At 37.6% G+C, this 23,515-nt stretch overlaps 1 protein-coding gene across 1 annotated transcript in view; it reads left to right on the top strand.

Annotated features, from left to right (window-relative positions):
• The window catches only part of BARD1 (BRCA1 associated RING domain 1), an 86,871-nt gene that overhangs the window by 11,201 nt on the left and 52,155 nt on the right, over nt 1–23,515 (top strand). The window contains exons 2-4 of the mRNA XM_077748661.1: nt 39–95; nt 4,985–5,133; nt 20,323–21,272. Of these exons, the coding sequence (XP_077604787.1) occupies nt 39–95; nt 4,985–5,133; nt 20,323–21,272 (1,156 nt within the window). The remainder of the gene's footprint in view (nt 1–38; nt 96–4,984; nt 5,134–20,322; nt 21,273–23,515) is intronic.

Raw genomic sequence — 23,515 nt, 5'->3', positions numbered from 1 at the left:
TCTAACAATGACCTAAGTCTTGATTGTTTTCCTTTCAGCACTAATATTCTGAGGGAGCCTGTGTGTTTAGGGGGATGTGAGCACATCTTCTGTAGGTAAGTAATTACAGCTTGCTACATAGTGTGACTATATTTTTTTCCTAGGTCATCCTCATTTAATCACATTAATAATATGTTGTATGTTATGTTTGGGTAACTCTCAGAGACTACAAAGAACTTACTGTACATTGTCTCATTTTGATACTTAAAACTGTCTTAATTTAAAAATAGGAGCATCAAAGCTCAAAGGCGATTACTTGTTCAAAGTTGCAGAGCTTAGTAAGTAGCTCTGCTAAGCTTCGGGAGAAAAATCTGTTATGTAATTGAAATACGGCTCTTTTTTCCCTTCTGGTTAGTTTTGAGTCTAGATCTTCCAAAATCTTGCTTTTACAGTTATTGGATTAATTTTCTGGGGCTCCCGTAATGAAGTATCAAAGACTGAGTGGTTTAGAATGACAGAAATGTATTGTCTCACAGTTCTGGAGGCTAGAAGTCCAAGAGCAAGGTGTCAGCAGGGTGGTTGCTTCTGAGGGCTGTGAGGAAGATCCTTTTCCATGACTGTCCTACCTTCTGGTAGGTAGAGAACCTTTGTCTTCTGGCACTCTTTGTCCTTCCTTGGATTGTAGGTCTGTCACTGATTTTAACCTTCATGTTCACACGGTGTTCTGTCTATGTTCATGTTTGTCTCTGTGTCCAAACCTCTTTGTAAGAATGCTAGCTCTCTTGGAGTGAGGCTCACCTCAGTGATCTCATGCTAATTTGATCTTGAGAAAGACCCTGTTTCCAAATAAGATCACATCTTAGCTACTGGGGGTTAAGACTTCAACATCTTTTTGGGGGACACAGTTCAAGCCGTAACAGTTACTATGGAATTATGTCCGTGTTATAGTATGAAAGCCTGGCATATAGATTAGAATACTAGATCTTCATCTCATTGTATTTCTTATTCTGGAGAAATCAATTAAAGAGCTGAATGTCTTGGTTTAACTGTGTGTGAGACAAGGTCCAGATAGCCTCCTTTGAGTCAGTTTTTTAATGACTTCAGTGATGACTGTGTGACTATCTGACATGAACGACTTCAGCATGAAGTTTAAGCACACATGAAAAGAACTTGCTGTGTGGCTGCTGTGGGCCAGTGTGTGGGAAGCAACTATGCCTGGGGTCCCCGTTTTCCTTCTGGAAACTTGAGTTTGATATATGGGGCATATCCAGCTGGAAGGTGGGATAGGGAATAGTACACGTTGCCCACCTGATCTCTCTGTTGGGAGGATGATCAGGACTTCACATGGGCAGAGCACGTGTGTCAGTCATCCTCCCGTCTTCTGTGACCATCTCGGGCATCTTCATGGCAGTAGAGCGGACTGTCGATCACACAGCTGCTCAAGGCAAAACCCACAAGTAATACCCAACTGCTCTTTTCTTCCTTGTCACGTCATTAAGCTCTGTCAGTTCCACCTCACAATGTACCTTGAATCTTGAATTTTCCCACTCTTCTCTATATTTACTAGGGTTTATTTGATCCAAGCCACCATCGTATCTCTCAGACTGGTGTAAGTTCATAACTGCACCCCTTCCCCATTTTCTACATTTCTTCATAGTGATCTTTAAAAAATGCAAATCACATCCATATCATTACCCTCCTTAAAGTCCTCTAGTGGCATCTTTTGCAGTTGGAATAAAATCCAAACGCTTCACTATAAGGTCTGGAAGACCTTGTATAGGACCCGCTTCCTGCCTGTCTCTCCAGCCACACTTCCTGCTAGCTCACACTGTCTAGCCGCCTTCTCCTTTTAGTTCATTAAACACACCAAACTCATTCCTGCCTCAGAACTTTTGCTATTTCCTCCTCCTAGAATGTACTACCAAATTTTTGTGAGGCCAACTTTTCATCAGTTACATTTCAGGTCATATGCCACCACCTCCAAAAGACCTCCCGTGATCCCCTTATGAAATATGTCCACTTCCTGTCCTTAGTAGTAAGCAGATTTATTTTGTTTCAGCTCATGTACTCGCTGTATGTAATAGAACAGTGACAAAGCTGCTGGAACAGAACAAACCCGATGAAATTGTATGTAAAGTGTGTGTGTGTGTGTGTGTGTGTGTGTGTGTGTGTAAGTATGTGTGTGATTGGTAGAGATCTGTATCTTTAAGTGGGTTCTAAAAGGGTTTGTGATTTAAAATGGACAACAAAAAATCAAGATACACATGAGAACATCTCAAAAGAGAAAATGGTCATCTGTTATATGACATGAACATAGGAAAGAATACATTCAGTGCAATTTTGGTTCATTTTGATTATGTGATGCCAAGAATTGGGTAACTGTATTCTTTGCAGATTTGAAGCTGTGTCAAACTGCTGAGCAATGTTGTAAATACCATGAAGATTTTTTTTTAATGTTTATTTATTTTTGAGAGAGAGAGCGTGAGTGGGGGAGGAGCAGAGAGAGAGGGAAATACAGAATCTGAAGCAGGCTCCAGGCTCTGAGCTGTCAGCACAGAACCCAGTGCAGGACTTGAACTTGTGAACCGTGAGATCATGACTTGAGCTAAAATTGGACACTTAACTGACTCAGCCACCCAGGCGCCCTTTTGCAGTTAAAAAAATTTTTTTAATGTTTATTTTTGAGAGAGAGAAACAGTGTGTGAGTGTGAGAGGAGCAGACAGAGAGGGAAACACAGAATCTGAAGCAGGCTCCAGGCTCTGAGCTGTCCGCACAGAGCCCAATGTGGGTCTCAAACTCGTGAAACCGTGAGATCATGACCTGAGCCGAAGTTGGACGCTTAACCAGGCACCCCATAAATACCATGCAGTTTGAAAAGGTGGTTTGATATATACCAGTCTAGTTGAAGCATCGAAGTGGAGGGGTACTGGTGGAAGGGGCACAGATTTTTATGTCACTGACAGTGTTGTGGTAGATACAGGATACTTTCATGCCAATTCTTATAAAAGCAGTCCATGTATTGTCTTTAAGATAGAAATCATTTAAAATACAGGGCAGACATATGCAGACTTTTTGACCTTTAAAAATTGAGGATCCCAAAGCAGTTTTGCTTGTATGTGTGTATTTAACATGTAAAATTGAGATATTTAAAAAATACTATTCACTTAAAAATAACAGTAATAAATTCATTACATAGTATATAAGCAACACTATTTTAAGAAAAAAAATAACCATTTTATAAACCAAAGAAAAACTAATGAGGAGAGTGATACTGTGTTATATTTGTGCAGATCTCTTTATTGTTTTGCTGAACAGAAGACTGTAGATTCTCGTATCTGCTTATGTAATCTTTCTGTTGTGATCTATTGTTTTGATTGCAGTATGTGAGGAAGATCTTGTATTATACATACGCATAGTTGGAAAAAAGGATTTTTAAATAGTCTTTTTAGATAATTATGGATATTCTTCTTTGATACTACACCATTACTTAGTAAGTGCTGGTTTCTTTAGATTTGTAACAGTGTGGACTCTAAAAGGATTCCAATGAACTTTTTGTATTCTGTTCCATTAAATTCATTGAATTATCCTATGCTGTGAATGGATCTTTCACCCAGCATGATTTTATGACCTAATCCATTGATCATTTGGAAAATACTGGCTTACTGAGTTATACAGATCTATTGAGAAATGACATCTTTCCCCAGAATTTTAGATTAATGTTTACAAAATAATTTGAGAACAATTACAAGACGAACATTATAGAATGCATAAAATAGACTGAGTACCGGTGTGGTGCTGGGTAAGTGTCTCACCTAATTGGATCTCATTTTCTTTATCTGAAAGTAAGGTAATGATTCTTGAGGAGTGAATTGTGACTCTTGAACACTGGTGTTCCTCAAGTACTTAAATATTACATAACTTTTGATGATTTCATCCTCCTGTACGATCAGTTTCCCTATTTTCTATGTTGGAGTTTTAAGTTAAGGGTTCTTAACTACAAGCAAAGAAACTCAAAGAATTTCCTTTCTTTGCTAAAGAAATTTGACATTTATTGAATCCAGTGATCTGGAGGCTCTATCTTAGCCTCAGCATAGATTACAGATTTGTTTTATAACATTTATTGAGTTACTTTGCATCAGAAATGATGCCAGAATCTAAAATACAAAGAATAGAACTACCACAGGCTTTTTCTGGAAGGAGCTCATATTGTAAGAATCCTTTGTGCCTACAAATGAGTGGGTCACATGAAAAGGAATGTGGTATTTGGGGGAGATGTGGCTTTTATCGGTTAGGTTACCCAGTCTTGGAGCTAAGGAAAGAGTGGAGTGTTAGGTTTCTTATTTCTGAATCCACAGATAAGATTTGGAGGTGAATTGTGACCCCCTTTTTTTCTTTTTTACAAAAGCTTAGGTATATCTTCAGATTTGCAAAGGGTTTGTAATCCCTATAGTTAAGAAAATCCCCCTGTGAGACTTTAACTCCTAGACAGATAACATGAGATATTTAATTGAGTCTACAGGTTATAAAAATGTCTGAAAGAATCAAATATCTTTTCTCAGAAACTACTTTAAAGCCTTTAGACACTTGTCTGCAAACAAAACAAAAAACACCTTTCCCAATCTCTTTGCAATAATTTGCCATGAAGCATAGTGTTAATATTTAGGATAGAAATGGTTGACATGCATGGCTGTTATACATTTGGTACTAAATATGTTTGTTTATGTCCTTCTCTGTACTCTTACCCCTTAGAAGCTATAGATATATTTGCATGAAAAAATTATTCAGATTAATGTCTAAGTAAAATCTCTTCATATCAAATTACCTGAGCAACTTTAGATATGGATTTTGTATGTATGTGTATCATACTCTTTCAAAAACATCATTTTAACAGATATTATATGTTTGCCCATTACTTCTGTTGAAACTCTGTCTATGTTTATTTTTTGGAATTCAAATTCTGCTGAATGCATTGATATATATATATATTTTTTAATCTTTTTAAAGTAATTGTGTAAGTGACTGTATTGGAACCGGATGTCCAGTGTGTTACACCCCAGCCTGGATCCAAGATGTGAAGATAAACAGACAGTTGGACAGCATGATCCAGCTTTGTAGTAAGCTTCGGAATTTGCTACATGACAATAAGCTGTCAGGTGAGAAAGATCACTCTTTTTCTTCAATAAATATCTGATGGATTCATATTGATCACAGAAAGTATGTAAAGATCTATCAGGAATTCTGATGACATATTTCAGATTTTAAGATTTACAGTGTTTACAATTATTTTGAGAAGTGACAGATAACTTAGAAATCACTTAGAGAAGCCAAGGTCCAAAGAGGTTGAATGATCTTACCTAACATCACATGTGTAGTTAGTACTGGAAATGAGAAATCAAGCCCATTTCTTCTGATTGTCAGTCCAGACACTTTTCACCACCTACACTGCCTGCTTTTTACAGTTATAATAATTTCTGTATAATATATATGGAAAAGTGATTTTGTCCTTAAATTCACTTAAATACACTTTTACAAGATAAAATACAACCTTCTGTGCATGGCTTTTCTAGACTGAATTAATTAGATGAGCACATTTTGAAAGAGCAAAAATCTAATATTCATTTTCTTTTCTATTTAAATGGGGGTTAATGTTTTTCAAATTGTTCTTAGACTCTGTGTATTAACTATATATCTTCCCGTTGTGCTTTCTGCTGAGAACTAATTAGCTGGGGAAAGAAAGTAAAAGGTTTTGAATCTTCATAATTAGATATTGGAATTGTCTTTTTATTGACCAGATCATGTCATTTTAGCTTATGTTTATAGGATAACCTTTTCTTGACTGGCAGGGTGCTGTGAATGATTGATAATGCTCACATAAAATGGTTGAATTTCCATTTTTAAATCTTCTGATCTTAGATTTCTGACATCCTGTGTTATTGTCAGCTACTAAAGGTGAAGTTGTTTAGACAAATTAAAGAAACAAGGCAAATACTTTGTCTTTTTGACTAGGTCTATATTTTTAAGAAGAATTTAAATCATAGCCTACCTATGAAAAATTTTGCTCATCTAATCATTGTATTAGACTCTATTCTTTTAGGATATAATGTGGTATGTGATAAAGTTTTACATATTTTCAGATGTAATTATATACTTATATACATTTCAAAAAGTATTTACCTTTTTGAAAAGACAATACTGGGCAGTAAATCTCTTTAAGAGCATAATGAAGGAAGTTTCATTATTATCATTGTTTTCCTTCTTATTCGGAGGTAGGGCTGATAGCATGTAATTTTCTAATTAAAATGATTAGTGTATGATATGTCTCCCCCCCCCCATACAGATACCAGTGATNAGGAGAGGATTAAAGTCTTTTTTTTTTTTTTTAAGATTTTCTATTTTTTTTTTAGTGTTTTTTATTCCTTTTTGAGAGAGAGAGAGACAGAGACAGCATGAGCAGTGGAGGGTGAGAGAGAGAGGGAAACACAGAATCTGAAGCAGGCTCCAGGCTCTGAGATGTCAGCACAAAGCCTGATGCGGGACTCGAACCCACAAACTGTGGGATCATGACCTGAGCTGAAGTCGGACGCTTAACCAACTGAGCCACCCAGGCGCCCCAAAGATTTTGTATTTTTAAGTAATCTCTGCACCCAATGTGGGGCTCAAACTTACAACTCTGTGATCAAGAGTTGCATTCACTACAGACTGAGGCTTCCAGATGTCCTTAAACTCTTGATTTAAGTGTACAACATGAAAAATGTTCATGTCTACCTGAAGGTGGCTTTTGTCAGAATCTTAAAGACGTGTGGCCTGTTAAGCACGTTGGCCATGCATTGACATTTGAGGTGCTGTTCTGAGAATTCTGTCTGTCGTGATGGTGTGATTTGATTCTTCTCCAGTTGCTGCATGGTAATATATTAGCTTGGTCAGGCTGCCATAACAAAGCACCACAAACTGGGTGGCTTAAATAATGCAAATTTATGACCTCACAGTTCTGGAGGCTAGGAGTTCTAAACTGAGGGGTTGGTATCGTTGGTGCCATCAGAGTCTGTGAGGAAAGGACATGTGTGAGGGAAGGATGCGTGTGAGGGAAGGATGCGTGTGAGGGAAGATCGTGTGTCAGGGAAGGATGCATGTGAGGGAAGGTTGTGTGTGAGGGAGGGATGTGTGTGAGGGAGGGGTGTGTGTCAGCGAAGGTTGTATGTGAGGAAGGGATGCCTGCGAAGGAAGTTTGTGTGTGAGGAAAGGATGTGTGTGAGGGAAGAATGTGTGGGAGGGAAGTTTGTGTGGGAGGGAAGGATGTCTCTGAGGGAAGTTTGTGTGTGAGGGAAGGATGTGTGTGAGGGAAGGATGTGTGGGAGGGAAGGATGTGTGGGAGGGAGGGATGCGTGGGAGGGAACGATGTGTGGGAGGGAATGATGTGTGTGAGGGAAGTTTGTATGTGAGGGAATGATGTGTGTGAGGGAAGGATGTGTGGAGGGGAATGATGTGTGTGAGGGAAGGATGTGTGTGAGGAAGGATGTGTGAGGAAAGGATATGTGTGAGGGAAGTTTGTGTGTGAGGGAAGGATGTGTGGAGGGGAATGATGTATGTGAGGGAAGGATGTGTGAGGAAAGGATATGTGTGAGGGAAGTTTGTGTGAGGGAAGGAGGTCTATGAGGGAGGTCTGTGAGGAAAGGATGTCTCTAAGGGAAGGATGTGTGTGAGGAAAGGATGTCTGTGAGGTCTGTGAGGGAAGGGCCTCTCTGCTTGGTTTGTAGACAGCAGTATTTGTGTTCACATGGTGTTCTCCCTGCATGTGTGTTTGTGTTAAATTTCCCTTTATTTAAAAGAAAAGATAAAAACCATATGTTCCTGTCGATAGATGCAGAAAAAGCATTTGACAAAATACAGCATCCCTTCTTAATAAAGACACTCGAGAAAATCGGGATAGAAGGAACTCACTTAAACATCATAAAAGCCATCTATGAGACGCTATCAGCTAACATCATCCTCAATGGGGAAAAACTGAGAGCTTTCCCCCTGAGATCAGGAACACGACAGGGATGTCCACTCTCACCACTGTTAAAGTTTAACATAGTGCTGAAAGTCCTAGCGTCAGCCATTAGACAACAAAAGGAAAAAAGGCATCACAATTGGCAAAGAAGAAGTCAGAACTTTCACTTTTCGCAGACGACATGATATTCTACACAGAAAACCTGACAGACTCCCCNAAAAAGACAGCCTCTTTAACAGATGGTGCTAGGAGAACTGGAGACAGCAACATGCAGAAGAATGAAACTAGATCATTTTCTCAGAGCATACACAAAAATAAACTCAGAATGGATAAGGGACCTGAATGTGAGACAGGAAACCATGAAAATCCTAGAGGAGAAAGCAGGAAACAACCTCCTTGACCTCAACCGTAGCAATTTCTTACTTGACACATCCCCAAAGGCAAGGGAATCAAGAGCAAAAAGGAACTATTGGGACCTCATTAAGATGAAAAGCTTCTGCATGGCAAAGGAAGGAAACAATCCATAAGACTAATAGGCAACTGACAGAATGGGAGAAGACAGTTGTAAATGATATATCAGATAAAGGGCTAGTATCCAAAATCTGTAAGGAACTCACCCACTCCACACCCGAAAAACAAATAATCCTGTGAAGAAATGGGCAGAAGACACGAACAGACACTTCTCTAAAGAGGACATCTAGATGGCCAACAGACACATGAAATGATGTTCAGCATCCCCCATCATCAGGGAAATACAAATTNGGGTGAGGGGAAGAGGGGTGATGGGCATGGAGGAGGGCACTTGTTGGGACGAGCACTGGGTGTTACATGGAAACCAATTTGACAATAAACTATTCAGGAAAAAAAAAACAAAAAAGACACCAGTTATACTACATTATAGAGTCCCACTCTATTCGTTTTTACTAATTACATCTGTAATGACCCTGTTTCTAAATGAAGTTACATCCTGAGGTACTGGGAGTAGGACTGGGATAGATGAATTTTATGAGGAACACAGTTTTTAAGCCATAACAAGTAATTTGAAATTTTTAATGCCGATAAAAAGGGAGCAGAGTAACTCTTGATGGGCAGTGAATTATACCTATATAGTGGGGTATGGGTACAGGGCCTTGGGGTGAAAGAAGAATTAGATAGGGGACTTCTCCAGAAATTCGACTGCCTTTAATGATGGTTGAGTCTTTAGCATGGTTTTCATATTTTGTGGACCATGACTGGGAAACGTCTCCATATTTCATCACCGCTAAGGATATTTATGAAATTTATCGGGTTTAGAACAAGTTTTTGCATGGGGTCAGAGGCCTTTAGAATGCTGTCTTTGTCATCTAAAAGTAGATAGGGAATTCGAGGAGAGAATTATGGTGACTCATTTTTTGAAAGCCATTTTGTGTTCATTTTCCTTATTTTAGTGAGTAATAACTACTTTTGTCTTACCAGACTTCAGCCATCCTGGCTTCAACATTACTGATTTTAACATGAATTGAAATTTCACAGTTTGGATAACATACAATGAGAATTTTAGGAGCAGGAAGGTCATCTAAATCACTTATTTTGTAGGTGAGCAAACTGAGGACTTAGGTTATGCAGGATTGTCACACTGTAAGTTTGTTTACTGTTTTATCATTTTGCACAATGCTTTGGTTAGGTGTATAGGTGTTCATTATACTTGTTGAATTAGAGACAAATTGGCAGTGGTAAGGCTTAATTCATATCACAGAGACTAAACTTAAAGCAATTTTATTTTATTTTTAAAGTTTTTTTAATGTTAGCTATTTTTGAGAGAGAGTGTGGGCTACACATGAGTGCACACGAGGGGCAGAGAGAGAGAGAGAGAGAGAGAGAGATAGCGGAACAGGATCTGAAGCGGGTTGCTGTGCTGCCAGCAGAGAGCTTCATGTAGGGCTTGAACTCCTGAACCATGAGATTATGACCTGAACCGAAGTTGGGTGCTTAACTGACTCAGCCACCCAGGTGCCCCAAAACAATATTAAAACAAATTCTCAGGTTTGATTTCAATGATTCATTTTATAATGGTAACATTCTCCTTTTCTTCTTTTATAGAAGATGATAAATCTAGAATGTAAGCATATTGAAATATATATCTCTGTCCAGAGCTATAATTTACACGGTGCTGAGCTTGCTCTGCTGTTCCGTGGCATTCCATCAACTTTTCCTCCTGAGGTTCCCTCAAAACAAACTATCCTCAAAGGGCATTGGAGTTTTTTTGTTTTTTTGTTTTTTTGTTTTTGAGAGTATTTCTCTATGTTTCTTTACAGTGTATTCAGTATTTTATGTAGTACCTTATGTTAGTTTATGTAGCAAGTACCTCTAAAATTAAAGTGGTATAAGGTGTACTAGGTCACTAGATAGAGAGAACTAACAGGGGTTTATCCTCTTTATTTATTTGTGGAGAGAGAACACAGGTGTGTGGGGCAGGGAGGGGCAGAGAAAGAGAGAAAGGGAGCGAGAGAAAATCCCAAGCAGACTCTGCATTGTCATTGCACAGGCTGACATGGGACTCAATCCCGTGAACTGTGAGATCATGACCTGAACCAAAATCAGGAATTGGATGCTTAACCCACTGAGCTATCCAGGCACCCCGGTTTATCCTCTTTATAATGAGGAAATTGGAAACATCTCTTAAAATAAGTGATTAAATGATCCCTAAGATCTAGCTTGAAAATCATCTAGTTCTGTTAAATGGGTGTTGATGATGATGAATTAAGTGGGATGGTCAGCTATCTACATCTCTCTTTTTTTTAAGCCCTGTAGTTCATAATTTATCTTTCAAAAGAATCTTGTTAGTTGCATTTACTATAAAATTATAATTACTGTGATTAAGGTGGGTTATAAGGAAGAACTTGTCAAATCATGGACATGGTATATGGTATACTAGAGATAAAGAAGCCCGATTTATACTAATGCTTTTTAAAATGAGCTTCTAAATACCTGAACAGATTTTCCTCGGTTCAGTGTACTTTAAAGAGAAAAGATTGTCTGTCACAAATTTTTCTTTCAACCATTTATGGATAATTTTACCTTATTCTTTATAACATCATCTTTTTTCTACTAATGGAGTTACATTTAAAAGTTTGTATTTTATATTGCTTCCCATCATATTAAATCAGACCTTGCAGGTGCTGGTCAGGCTCCGTGAAGCATTTGTTGGTATTGGTGTTGACGTTAAAAAACAAAAAATTTTTAAAAAAGCACTTTGATTATGCTTTCATGGGATCACAATTTCCTTTTCTGTTTTCTGGCTTCCAGAGAGATGCTTGTCTTTCTATAGTGAATTACATAGTGTTTCATATATGTTATGACTTTCTTATAATAGATGAAGATGAACATTTGAATAGCTGTGTTGCTGTTGTTTTTTTAAAATAGAACTGAATACTTCTTAACTTACAAAATAATCATTCTTTGGTGAAGGCGTTAATGTTGCACAGATGGTAGCAAAGTACTTTCCTTTGATTTTTAATAAGGGATTAGTTTGTCAAAGAGATTTCTCAACTTCTGTTGTGAAACCTATAATAGAGAATAATTTGAAAGGCACACAATGTACATCATTATAATCCTTTGATGTAGATTAATGATAGCTAAATCACATTTTCTAATTGCCTCATTTTTCTATAGTTTTATTATTAAATTTAAGAAAAAACTTGGCTAAGCTGCTCCTTAGCAACATGTGCATCTCTGTTCCTCGATATTTTGTGGTGTTCTCAGAAATATTTATATTCAGAGGATAGAATTTTTTAAAATGTCATCATTAAGAAATTTACTGTGTGGAAGAAGGACCAATATTTTTCTTCATGAAATGAATATGACTGTTTGTAATGCTTAGAAGCATTCACTCATAAAAATTGTTGTAGCTGTTAATATTGTGATTTATGTTCCAGCAGGGTGGGGGTTTTGCTTTTTACAAGCTTAACTTAGAAATGCTATGTATAATGCAGAATTTACAATCATGTTTGCTGCTGTGGTCCTTGCTTAGTTAGGATAAGATGCGTAATTTCAAAAACAAGTCATTTCTGCTACAATCTCAAGTCTAGAAGAAAGGTCAAAATGAAATCTTCCTGAGTGTATTTATTGCTGCTGGATGATTAGTGAAATTATTGTGTATGTATAAATTACATGAATATGTGCTTTTTTCATTGATTTCTTTATAATTTAAGGGCTATGTAGACCTTAGTATGGAATTGTGTTTTGTCTGTTGTTTTTTAAAGATTTTATTTATTTATTTATTTTAATTCACAAGTATTTTTATTTTTTTATTTTATTTTTTTAATAGTTTATTGTCAAGTTGGTTTCCATATAACACCCAGTGCTCATCCTCACAAGTGCCCTCCTCCATGCCCATCACCCCCCTTCCCCTCCACACCCATCAGTCCTCAGTTCTCAGCATTCAGGATTCTCTCATGGTTTGCCTCCCTATTTTATTTTTAAGTAATCTCTGTACCCAACATAGGGCTTGAACTGAGAACCCCAAGATCAGTAGTCACACATTTCATTGACCATGCCAGCCAAGCACCCTGAAATTCTACATTTTATAAATTTTATAAGTTCTTAAAGTCCTTACTTTAGCAATTGTCCTGTTTTTAAAAATTTTTTTTAAAGGTTTTATTTATTTTGAGACAGAGAGATAAACAGCGCACCTGCAGGGGAAGGGCAGAGAGAGGAGGGAGACGGAATCCCAAGCAAGCTCCACACAGTCAGCACAGAGCCTGATGCAGGCTTGAACTCATGAACCTTGAGATCATGACCTTAGCTGAAACCAAGAGTTGGACACTTACACGACTGAACCACCCAGGGATTCTACCATTTGACTTGTTTTTAATTGAAAATGTCATCATCCATCTTTAAAAGAAATTTTAGAAAATCAAATACAAGTTTTTACAGACTACTAGAGGATTAACCATTAAGTGTTTGTAATCCTGAGTCTTAAAAAAGTAATACTGGTAACATTTCATGATGACCTTTCTTCTAGACTTGAAATTCTATCAGAAATGACTTGTTTTTGAAATCTACCAGTTACTGCAAAGGAAAGACCTTGTTAGAAATCAGACATAAAGTCTTCTGTGTGAATGGATACCTCATTCTGATTGCATTTATTTCCAAGATTCTAATCTAATAACACTTTGTAGACCAAGTGGTGTTCAGCTAGGACATAGGAAGGATGCCAGAGAGTCTGATGTTACTCAGCTATACATTCCTGGCTTCCAGCTTGGTTTGTTGGCTTACTGTCTGGCCAGTATAATGCTTCCATTTGCACCAGGAGGAAGGGATGGCTTCTTTGGAATAGAATGGAGTTAGAATTCCTTTGGTAGGCAGAGAACATGTCTTTGAAATTTCTATAGAGCTAAGTATGAATTATTTGTTTTCTAAAATCTGTTTTTATTTTTTCTTACCTGTTTAAAGTGCTGTCTTTAGATCTATTTATAAAGATAGGAGCTCTATGCTCACAAAATAGGAGGTGAAAGAGGAATAGAAAAATCAATTTTGAACTAAAGAGATTTGAGATTTTAGTTTACTAATCCTCTGGTCTGTTAATAATTTTAAATGATAATAAAATGTTCTGTGTGAATAAAAAATACCTAAAAGAAATTTAAAAATAATATTTTGTAATTTCCTTTTCTCTCATTAATATTTTAAGGCATGAGAATGTTGAGAAGAAATCTATCCCCAGAAACAAATAAGAAAAATGAAACTGAAATTATGTTGTATCTCTTAAGTATTCAAACTCTTCAGGAATAAGTACACTTGACAATTTTATATAACACCTTAGTAGCATCAGACACATTTATTTCCTACATAGCAGATGTTACCAGTTCTTAGGAATAAGATACCATTGGTTTTCTTCTTAAAGTAACTTAGTGTTAGAACTAAGTTTGTTGAAATTTTGCTTTAGAGTCTGTAATGTAAGAAAAGTCTTTAAATAGGAGTTCTCTTCATCTTGAATGAGGAGTGACTTCTCAGGAAAAAATAATATGGTAACTTCCTCCTTTTCCTCCCCCTCCCCTCCCCTCCTTAAATAGGTCAAATAAAACATATTCTAAGTACCTTTGTTGGTCAAAGGAGATTATTAAGTCTGTGTCAATTGGGAGAATGAGTGTTAGGTAGTCGGAAATTATTCGTTAGGCATTGTTAGTCCTGTTAGGTGGTGGTGGTGGTGGTGGTGGTGGTTTTTCCATTGCCCTTGCCTTTTCTGTGTTCTTTCTTGTACTTGAAATAGCATCTTGGTAATCCAGTTCCTGTGGAGAGGAGTACTGGATTGGGTGACCCGCCCCCCCCCATCCTGTCCTTTTAACTTTAATATCTCATCTTTAAGTGAGAGAATTGGGTGACTCTCACGTTTTTTTCTAGCCTTTAAAATGTAACCTCTCTTATATAAATGCTTGTCAAGATTTAAGAGGAGATATCAAATAATTTATTCACCAGTATTTTTTGAGCTCCATAGATTGTGGCTCACCACTGTACTGGGCTGACCTGGGTTGGTTTTACCACCCCTGTGTGGGGTGGGAGGAAAGAGGTTTGAGGGAATATATTTTTTTAAAACATCTATTTGTTTTGAGAGAGAAGGGGAGCACAAGTAGGGGAGGGGCAGAGAGAGGGAGAGCGAATCCCAAGCAGGCTTCTTGCTGTCAGCTTAGAGCTCAATGTGGGGCTTGATCTTGCAAACCTGTGAAATCATGACCTGAGTTGAAACCAAGAGTCAGATGCTTAACCAACTGAGCCACCCAGGTGCCCCAGGAATATATTTTTTAAAGAAAACCAAATGGGCATAAAGGCAAAAACAAAATAAGACAACTTGAAGGAGGATCACTGACAGAATTCGAAAGTAGATCACTATACAACTCATTCACTATTTCTTACTCAGCTGTTAATTGGAAAAATTCATAGGTCTAAAAAAAATACAGTACATATAGAGATCATAATATATATATAGTGCAAAGAAAAGCTCACCTTTCCTGTGTGTTTCTCTACTTCACTCTGACACCAGATGTGTGGATTTTCCATATATTAAGTTGTTCTGTGACACTGACTGGGTGTCCTATGGTTCTGTGGTTTCAGTCTGTTCTGACACTGCCTGCCTGGAGATAGCATTAAGAGCCAACAGAGGCTAAGAGCTCAGTCCCACGAGACTGCCTCCCACTGCCCTTCAAATGCTACCTGGCTGTATCTTGGAGGTTCCCAGGACCTCCTTGAGTTTGATTAATTTGCTAGAGTGGCTCATAGAAGTCAGGAAAATGTTTCATAGGGAACAGATTACTGTTCCCTATAAGTGGATATAACTCAGAAATAACCAAATAGAAGAGATTCATAGGGCAAGGAGTGTGGGCAGAGGTGTGTAGCTTTATTGCCCTCTCTGGGTGTGCTGCTCTCCCAGCACCTCCATGTGTTCATCAACTTGGGAGCTTTCCAAACCTTTCTTTTTGGGTTTTCTTTTTTTAAAAGGTTTCATTACATAGGCATGATTCACTAAATCATTGGCTGCTGGTGATTAGTTCAACTTGTAGCTCCTCTCCCCTCTTGAAGGTTGGGGATGGGACTGAAAGCTTTAACTTTCTCATTTTGATTGGTTTCCCTGACAACCAGTCTCCATCCTTAGGGGGACCCTAAAAGTCACCTCATTAATGTAAGCTTAGGTGTGGTTGATTGAAAGAAGCGATTGTGAAGAAGAGAAGACCCCTATTTCCTCTTTATCACTTGAACTACTTTAGAAATTTAAAACATGACTAAATGTTTATAATAAAAGATGCCCCTATAGGTTCTCTTGGGAAATTATAAAGGTTGTTGGACCTCTTTGTACCAGGGGACTTGTAGATGAGGACCAAATATATTTTCTTACTATAAATTACAATATCACATGTAGTGATACTTAGTGAAAAGTTTTAATGTTTTGTGAAAACAGGTGTGAGTTCAAATGCCAGCCGTTTCAACAACTAGGTATATAACCTTAAACAAGTTTTGTTTTCTGTTTATATAAGAAATATAAGAGCATTCTTTTTACAATGGATTAAGCTATATAGAAGTGTGTAAAGTCTGCAAGTCCTCCTCTACCATTTTCCTTCAACTGAAAAGTAGAAAATTCCTTTCTTTTACAGAGGTGCTATCTCATTGTTTAGCTTTCTAGTTCTTCTTCTATGTGTTTATGAAAATATTTGAACATAAATGCAATAAAATTTTAGAACATAAATGAAATTGTGCTACACTTACACGTGTCTTGAAGTGGCCACATAAGATCTTGTAGTCTCAATGATCTACAGTTAATTGATTGCAGATTGCTGAACACTGATTTTTTTCTCCTAATTTATGCTATTATGAATATTGCTGCAGTTGACATTCTTACACATTTATGTTTGCAGCTACGTGTGTGGATATTTTCTATATTTCATAAGATAGATGACCCAAATTGCTTTGTGAAAGGGTGTATACATTTAAAATTTGCAGGTATTTTACGATATTGCCTTTGAAATTCCTGGATTTGATTTGCTGATGTTTTATTTCGCAGTTTTACATCTTTGATTATAATTGGCAAAGGGCCCATCATGGATTCCTGCACACACACAGTGGGTTGCGATATAGGAAATGAACTCTAAGCTTAGGGAATTGACTTTTTGTGGTAAGCTGAAATGGGCTTGCTTTTTTTTTCCCACCGGGAGACCCTGCCCCATCCCTTAGAGATGTGTGCTGTGAACACAGTCCTGAGAAGTGGTCTGGGTACAGAGTCACTAGGGCCTGGCCGTATTGGCACACCCTGCAGATGCATGCAGGACACTCAGAACCCCTGGCAGCTCATCCCCGCACCCCTCCGTCAGTGCTTCTTCTCTAGGTGTCTTCAGTGGTGAGTGGTGTAAGCCAGAAGCACGTGACTCATCCTTGTCACTGCCGCCTTCTCATATTCACTCTATCACCACATTCTATAAATTTTATCTCCTAAATATTTTTCCAAAGTCTTCTTTTTTTCCCTCCTACCTCCTCCCCAGTCTGTTATCTTCTTCTTACACTCCTACTCTGGCCTCTTAATAACAGTTGCCTTCTTCCAATCTATTTTCTCTCGCTCCAGTCAAGACTGATCTTGTAAAACACGGATATAGTCAGGCCATCTGACTTACATAAAACATTTTATTGGTTTGAGGAACAGCAAGGAGGTCCAGTGGCTGGAATGGCAAGTAAGGAGAGAACAGGAGATCAGGAAGGTAGTGGGAGATCAGGTTGTTTCTGGCCTGTTAGGTGGCTACTAAGATTTTGGCTTTTATTCAGAGCCAGAGTGGAAGTCTGGAGTGTTTTAGTGACATAATTTGACCAGCTATAAAGGGATCACTGACTGGTCTGTTGAGAATAGACTTATGGGGGAGGAAGCAAAACCAGAATCAGAGAGATGATTTAGGAGCTTATTATTACTAACCTAGTGCAGGATGATGGTGCCTTATACCATGCTGGCATGAAGGGAGGCAGTAAGAAGTAGGCAGATTTTGGATGTATTTTGCTGGTGTAACTGTAGAACTTGAATTTTGTATATAAGGCATGAAAGAGCTAGCAGAGGCAAGTTTGATTCTAAGGTTTTGTCTTAAGCTACTGGATTGATGATATGCCATTTACTGAGATGGGGACAGCTATAGGAGGAACAGGTTTGGGAGGATGTGGATCAGGAGCTCAGTTTTGTTCATATTCAATGTGAGATACTTATTAGGAGTAGATGTGCATGTTAAGAGTTGTTGAGTAGTATGCAGTTGAATATTAGTCTGCAGTTGAGGGGAGAGGTCCGGGTGGCACATACACTTTTGAAGTTGTCCATGTATACACACACACACACACACACACACACACACACACACACACACACATACATATATATATATATGTAAGGTTACCAAGGGAGTGATTGCAGGTGAAGTCCTAAGCCCTCCCACTTCAGAGGTTGATGGAATGCGGAATACCAGCAGTCATACTTGTGGCTGAACTCTTCATGGAATGCTTCTGCTTACCTCTCTTATTTAATTTTCAGCTCCTTCTCCAAGCTCCAGCCACAGTGACTTTCTAAACTCATTTCTACCTTAAGACCTTGGCACTTGGTCTTCCTTCTACTTGGGAACCACCTTTCCTAGATATTTATGTGACTGCTTACATTTTGTCATTTGTTATGAGGTCTCAACTCAAAAGTGAGCTTTAGAGAGAGACCTTCCTTGATGACCTTATCTAACGCACCAAAGTTTTTATACAAGAATACTCACCCCCAAAATGTGGCACCTTGTCTACTTAGGGACACTGATTTCTTTTTTTTAACTCTACTGATTCTTTGTGTTTTAATTTCTGATTATTTATTGTTATTCTTTTTAATTTTATTTTAAGTTTATTTATTTATTTTGAAAGAGAAAATGAGCAAGCTGGGGAGGGGCAGAGAGAGAGGAGAGAGAGAATCATCCCAAGCAGCTTCCGTACTGTCAGTGCAGAACCTGATGCAGGGCTCAAACTCATGAACCACGAGATCATGAGCTGAGCTGAAATCAAGGGTTCAGATGCTTAACCGACTGAGCCAGCCAGATGCCCCCTAATTTCTGATTTTTAAAAAAATTTTTTTTCCTAATTTCTGATTATTAATAAAAAGTTGAAGAAATTCTTATAGTATACACATTGTAACTGTATAGCTTAATGAATTTTCACAAACTGAACTCAATAATATAAATATCTTAGAAGAATAAACAATATTCTAGAAGCCTCTCTTGTCCCTTTTTAGTCACTAACTCCTTTCCCCATAGTTATCAGATAACCAGGATTTTGATTTAACATAATTTTAGCTGGTTTTATGTATTGTTTTGTATCTGGCTTCTGCTCAAGAGTATATTTGAGTATGTAGTTAAAGTTCATTCATTTGCATTAATTTCTTGTTTACATAGCTTGAGATTAAATGAGATGGCACCTAAAGAGTTGTGACTATCTTCAATGCCTTAGATTCATTTTGTTTGAAATGAGTTAAAGTCATGTGGTGTGAGTCCTCCAATTTTGTTTTTCTTCATTACTGATTTAAATATTCTAGGTCTTGTGCCTTTCCATATTATAGCTCCTTTGCTTTTTCTCATGTAAATTTTAGAATCAGCTTGTCTATTTTTACAAAAAAATCCTAGGATTTTCATTGGATTATATTATAGTCTGTAGCTCTATTGGGGAGAATCAACATCTCAACAATATTGAGTCCTACTGCTAATGAACGTGACATGTCTTTCCATTTGTATGGATTTCTTTCATAAATAGTTTATAATTTTCAGAACTTGTATGTATTTTGTGAGATTTATGTTAAATATTTTATGGGGCTTTTTTGGTACTTTTATAAATGGTACTAATGTTTTTAAATTTCATTTTGCATTTGTTCATTGTTATATATTATATCAAAACATAGTTGAAGTTCAACTTGATATATTGACCTTCTTTCTAAGGCCTTGTTAAGTTAAAGTTACTTGTTAGTTTCATTAATTTTTAAAAAATTTTCTTTTGAGATATTCCATATAGTGATTCAGGTCAATTATAAATAGATGGTTTTATATCGGTGTGCCTTTTATATCTGTTTCTTTGTGTGCTATCTAGGACTTTCAGTATGATGTTGACTAGGAGTGGTGAGAACAGACATTTGTGCCTTCTTTTTCATAATAGGGACAAAATGGTAGTTGCAGTATTTTACCATTTAGCTTGATATTAGCTGTATGTATTTTTATAGATGCCCTTTACAGGTTGAAGAAGTCCTTTTCTATCCCTAATTAGTTGACCTTTTTATAAAATCATAAATGAATGTTAGATTTTGTCAATTTTTCTGTATCTGAAAATCACATTATTTTCCTTTAGTTTGTTGATCTAATGAATTATCAATTGTAATGAATTATTGATTTTTGTATTGATTGGTTTTCAGAAGTCTCAATTGACAAGTGTTAATTTTTTTTTACTACTGCTTATTAAATCCCATATCTGCCTGCCTGCCTGCCTGTGTGTCTGTTTGTCTGCCTGCCTATCTGTCTATCTACCTATCTGACATATCTTTTCTCCATAGCTCTTATCACCACCAGCATGCTGTATGGTCTAGTACTTATTTGTGTATTCTGCCCAGTGGAATAGAAGTTCCAAATTTTGTTCTGTTGTATCTCCAGCCTCTGGAATGTTGTCTGGAATTAAAGTAGGATTCTGTAAATATTTGTTGAATGAGAGAATATCTCCTCTCAAGGAGTTCATAGCCTAGGAGGGGGAGAAGGTACACAAATGAAGTGCGAACTGTGAGCAAAATTCTTGGGAGCTCAAGATGGGGGAGATCAAGTTAATGTAACAGATTTCCTTTCCTTTTTTCTATCAGATTTGAAAGAAGACACATCTAGGCAAAATACATTCAATGACGCAGAAAATAAGAAGAATTCAATAAAAATGTGGTTTAGTCCTCGAAGTAAGAAAGTCAGATATGTTGTAAGTAAAGTTACAGTGCAAACCCAGCCTCAGTTGACAGATGGGGAGAGCACTCGTCAGGCCTCAATGTATGACTTTATCTCTGCAAGCCCCCCAACAGGTGGTCCTGAGAGGGCTAAAAAGGCTTCCACAAGATCTGGAAAAAAACAAAAAAAGAAAACTTTAGCTGAAATCAACCAAGAATGGAATTTTGAGGCAGAAAAAGATGGTGAACCTTCCTCCAAAAAGGAACTTAAGGAGAAGCTTGTGTCTTTCTATAGCCAGCCGTCTGTCCCTGCTACTCCTCAGACAAATGGTGACATAGACTTACTAGCAAGCGACTCTGTAACGGAATCAGATTGTTCTAGAAGCTTAACTGAAGTCTCATTACCATTGGCTGAGCAAATAGAGTCTCCAGAAATGGAGAGCAAGAAGGAAGACATGACTCCGGAGAAGAATCTCTGTGCGAATCATCTTACATCTAAGCAGCCCTTGCCATCAGGTCATAGTGGGCGGCGTGGACATCACAGCAGACGGTCCAGTCCCATTTCTAAGAGATGCAGCAGCAGCATTCTTGGTACCAGTAGGCAGCAAATGGCGCTTTCAGAAAACAAACCATTGCCTGGCTGCTCTTCACCACCTCCAAGCAAGCGTAGAGTTGGTGACACATTAAGGAGGAAAAACAGTAATATATCAGATGAATTCATGAGACTTTCACCGGGTACACCACCTCCTGCACTGAATAGTCCAAGTTACAGACGGATGATGACCAGCCCCTCAGCAATGAAGCTATCTCCTGGTAGCCTTACGGCTGTGAAAAGAAATCACAGAGGAGAGACTTTGCTTCATATTGCTTCAATTAAGGTAGGATGCTTGCTGTGAAATACAATTTTGGAATGAGACCAACTATAAAAAACAATTTCTGTGGGGCCTGTGAACAGTGACATGAGATTACTAGGATATTTAACCTGCTCATGTGATACCTCCTTTGAACCAGAGAAGCAGAATTCATAGGGATTGTGTCCTCACCTCAGAGCAGTGGCCCTTGGGCCTGAGGACCATAATCTTAAAAGAGAAAATAATATTTCAATATTTCAGCTTCTGCTTTGCCAGTGGCTTTGAATTGTCTATTCCATAATGATTTTGTTCAGTTTTTACCAGTTTCTCATGCTTTACGAATATAGAGAATGGCCAAGTTACTGCTGGCAACACATCATTACCCAGCCAAAGAGCTAGGGACAGTGTGGGAGGTGACAGACTTCTGTATGTAGACACTTGTAGTGGGCACTGCCAGAATTTGCAAGGTTGAAAGATGTGGTCTGTACATTTTTCCGATGACCTGGAAATTTGATCATCAGAAATGGCTCCCGCAGTTGACCCTGAAGGAGTGTCTCTGTATGCCACAGCCAGCCATTTCTTTTAATAGTGTGTTCATTAAAGTTGCCTCTCTTTATTTACTGCCTCAACACTGGGGGGTGTAGGAGTGTTCGTTTTCTGGAAACTAGCCCATTTGTCAAGTGTGAGGTATATTTGGAAAGGTTAATCCTTGGATCTGACTCAAGAATTGCACATATAGGGGAGCAGTTAGCACCACAGTTTTATAGACTTTGTGATTTCACGTGAGTGTTATCCAGATCAAATACAGGCAAGCTTAGTACTGAGCTAGGATAGCTTTTATGATTTAGTAAATTCGCCAGGAGATCCTTGGGTCTTTTGCATGGATAGAGAACCCTGGAAGGTCTTGAAGGAACCCATTGGAGGCCCCCATACATAAGGCTTGTGAGGAATGTGAAACATCTGAGAAGAATATGGAATAGGCATGGAGTCCAGACATTCCCGTATATTCTCCTAATATGGAGAAAGGGCAGAGCACAAAAATGAGCCTCCCCAAATGTTAGGGTTTAATTTTTTTTTTCCTTGCTTTATCTTTCAATAAATGATGAATGTGGACTACTCTATATCTGATACCAGTGAGGAGGCAAACCGCAGCATGACTACACGCTAGTTTCTGCATGCATATCTTCTGAACAACTTAAATTTTCAGTTGGTCCCTGTTAATACTTTATTTTTTTGCAAAGCATTGATTTAAAATATCAGGCTAAAATATCAGGCTATTGATAAAAAATATCAAAAATATTTTTGTCGTATTTGTTACGTATATAGTAGATATGCACATAAGCTATTATAAACTTAACTTTATAATGCTATAAATGCTTTATAGGCATAAGTAGCTAGCATAATAATGATGTTTTTCATTTTTTCTGACTAATACATAAGAATGTAGACTGCTTTAGCTCCTACATTTTGCTTTCTGGGAATTATTTTCAGACCACCAGGCAGGGCTCCATTTATTGGTAGAGAATTTTTCTTTTAACCATAATAATAATTTATCTTTACTAATGAAGATCTCTAAGACCTAGGCCATGGTTTGACAAACTCTTAAAGGGGAAGAGTAAATATTTTCAGCTTCCCGGGCCATATAGTCTCTACAAGTATTCATGGCTGCCCATAGTTCAAAAGCAGCCATAGACAATATATAAACCCAATAAAACCTGGCCTACAAAATCATGCATCTGGCCTACAGGCCATAGTTTGCATACCCTTGGCCTCAGCAATGAAAAAACATAGAATCTTAAGACAGGAAAAGAGACGATGTTGTCTTGTGAATTTTCTCCTCTGAAGATTGCTTCATAGACATTTTGTTGTATTATTAGTTTACCTAGGAAGGGTCTCTTGCCAGCCTTAAAATTACCCATTTGATTCTTTTGCACTTATCAAATACTGTTATTGTCCTTAGATGGCAGATTCTGATATAGTACATTTAAGACAAGCTAACTGATTTCTAGGTTTTTTTTTTTAACATCACTGTTAAGAAGAGTACTCTCTTTTAAAAATATATTATAAGTTGAATGTAAACCCCCCAACCAGGTTGATTTTAGTAGAACAAATAATGTGTGAAAAAAACATATTTTTCATGTTGATTTATCAGTATTGTCTTTTTATAAGTAGTATTCATTTCATTTTCTGCTCTAATTTTCTCATTTGCAGCTGAAAGTGTGTACCAGATATTGTGATTCTGCTGTCTTAATTTATCTTTTGTGCCCACT

This window comes from Crocuta crocuta, unplaced genomic scaffold, assembly GCF_008692635.1.
Source record: "Crocuta crocuta isolate KB4526 unplaced genomic scaffold, BGI_CrCroc_1.0 scaffold229, whole genome shotgun sequence".
In the NCBI taxonomy this organism is placed as follows: domain Eukaryota; kingdom Metazoa; phylum Chordata; class Mammalia; order Carnivora; family Hyaenidae; genus Crocuta; species Crocuta crocuta.
Note: the sequence above shows the minus strand (reverse complement) of the source record. Positions and strands in the feature narration are given on the sequence as shown.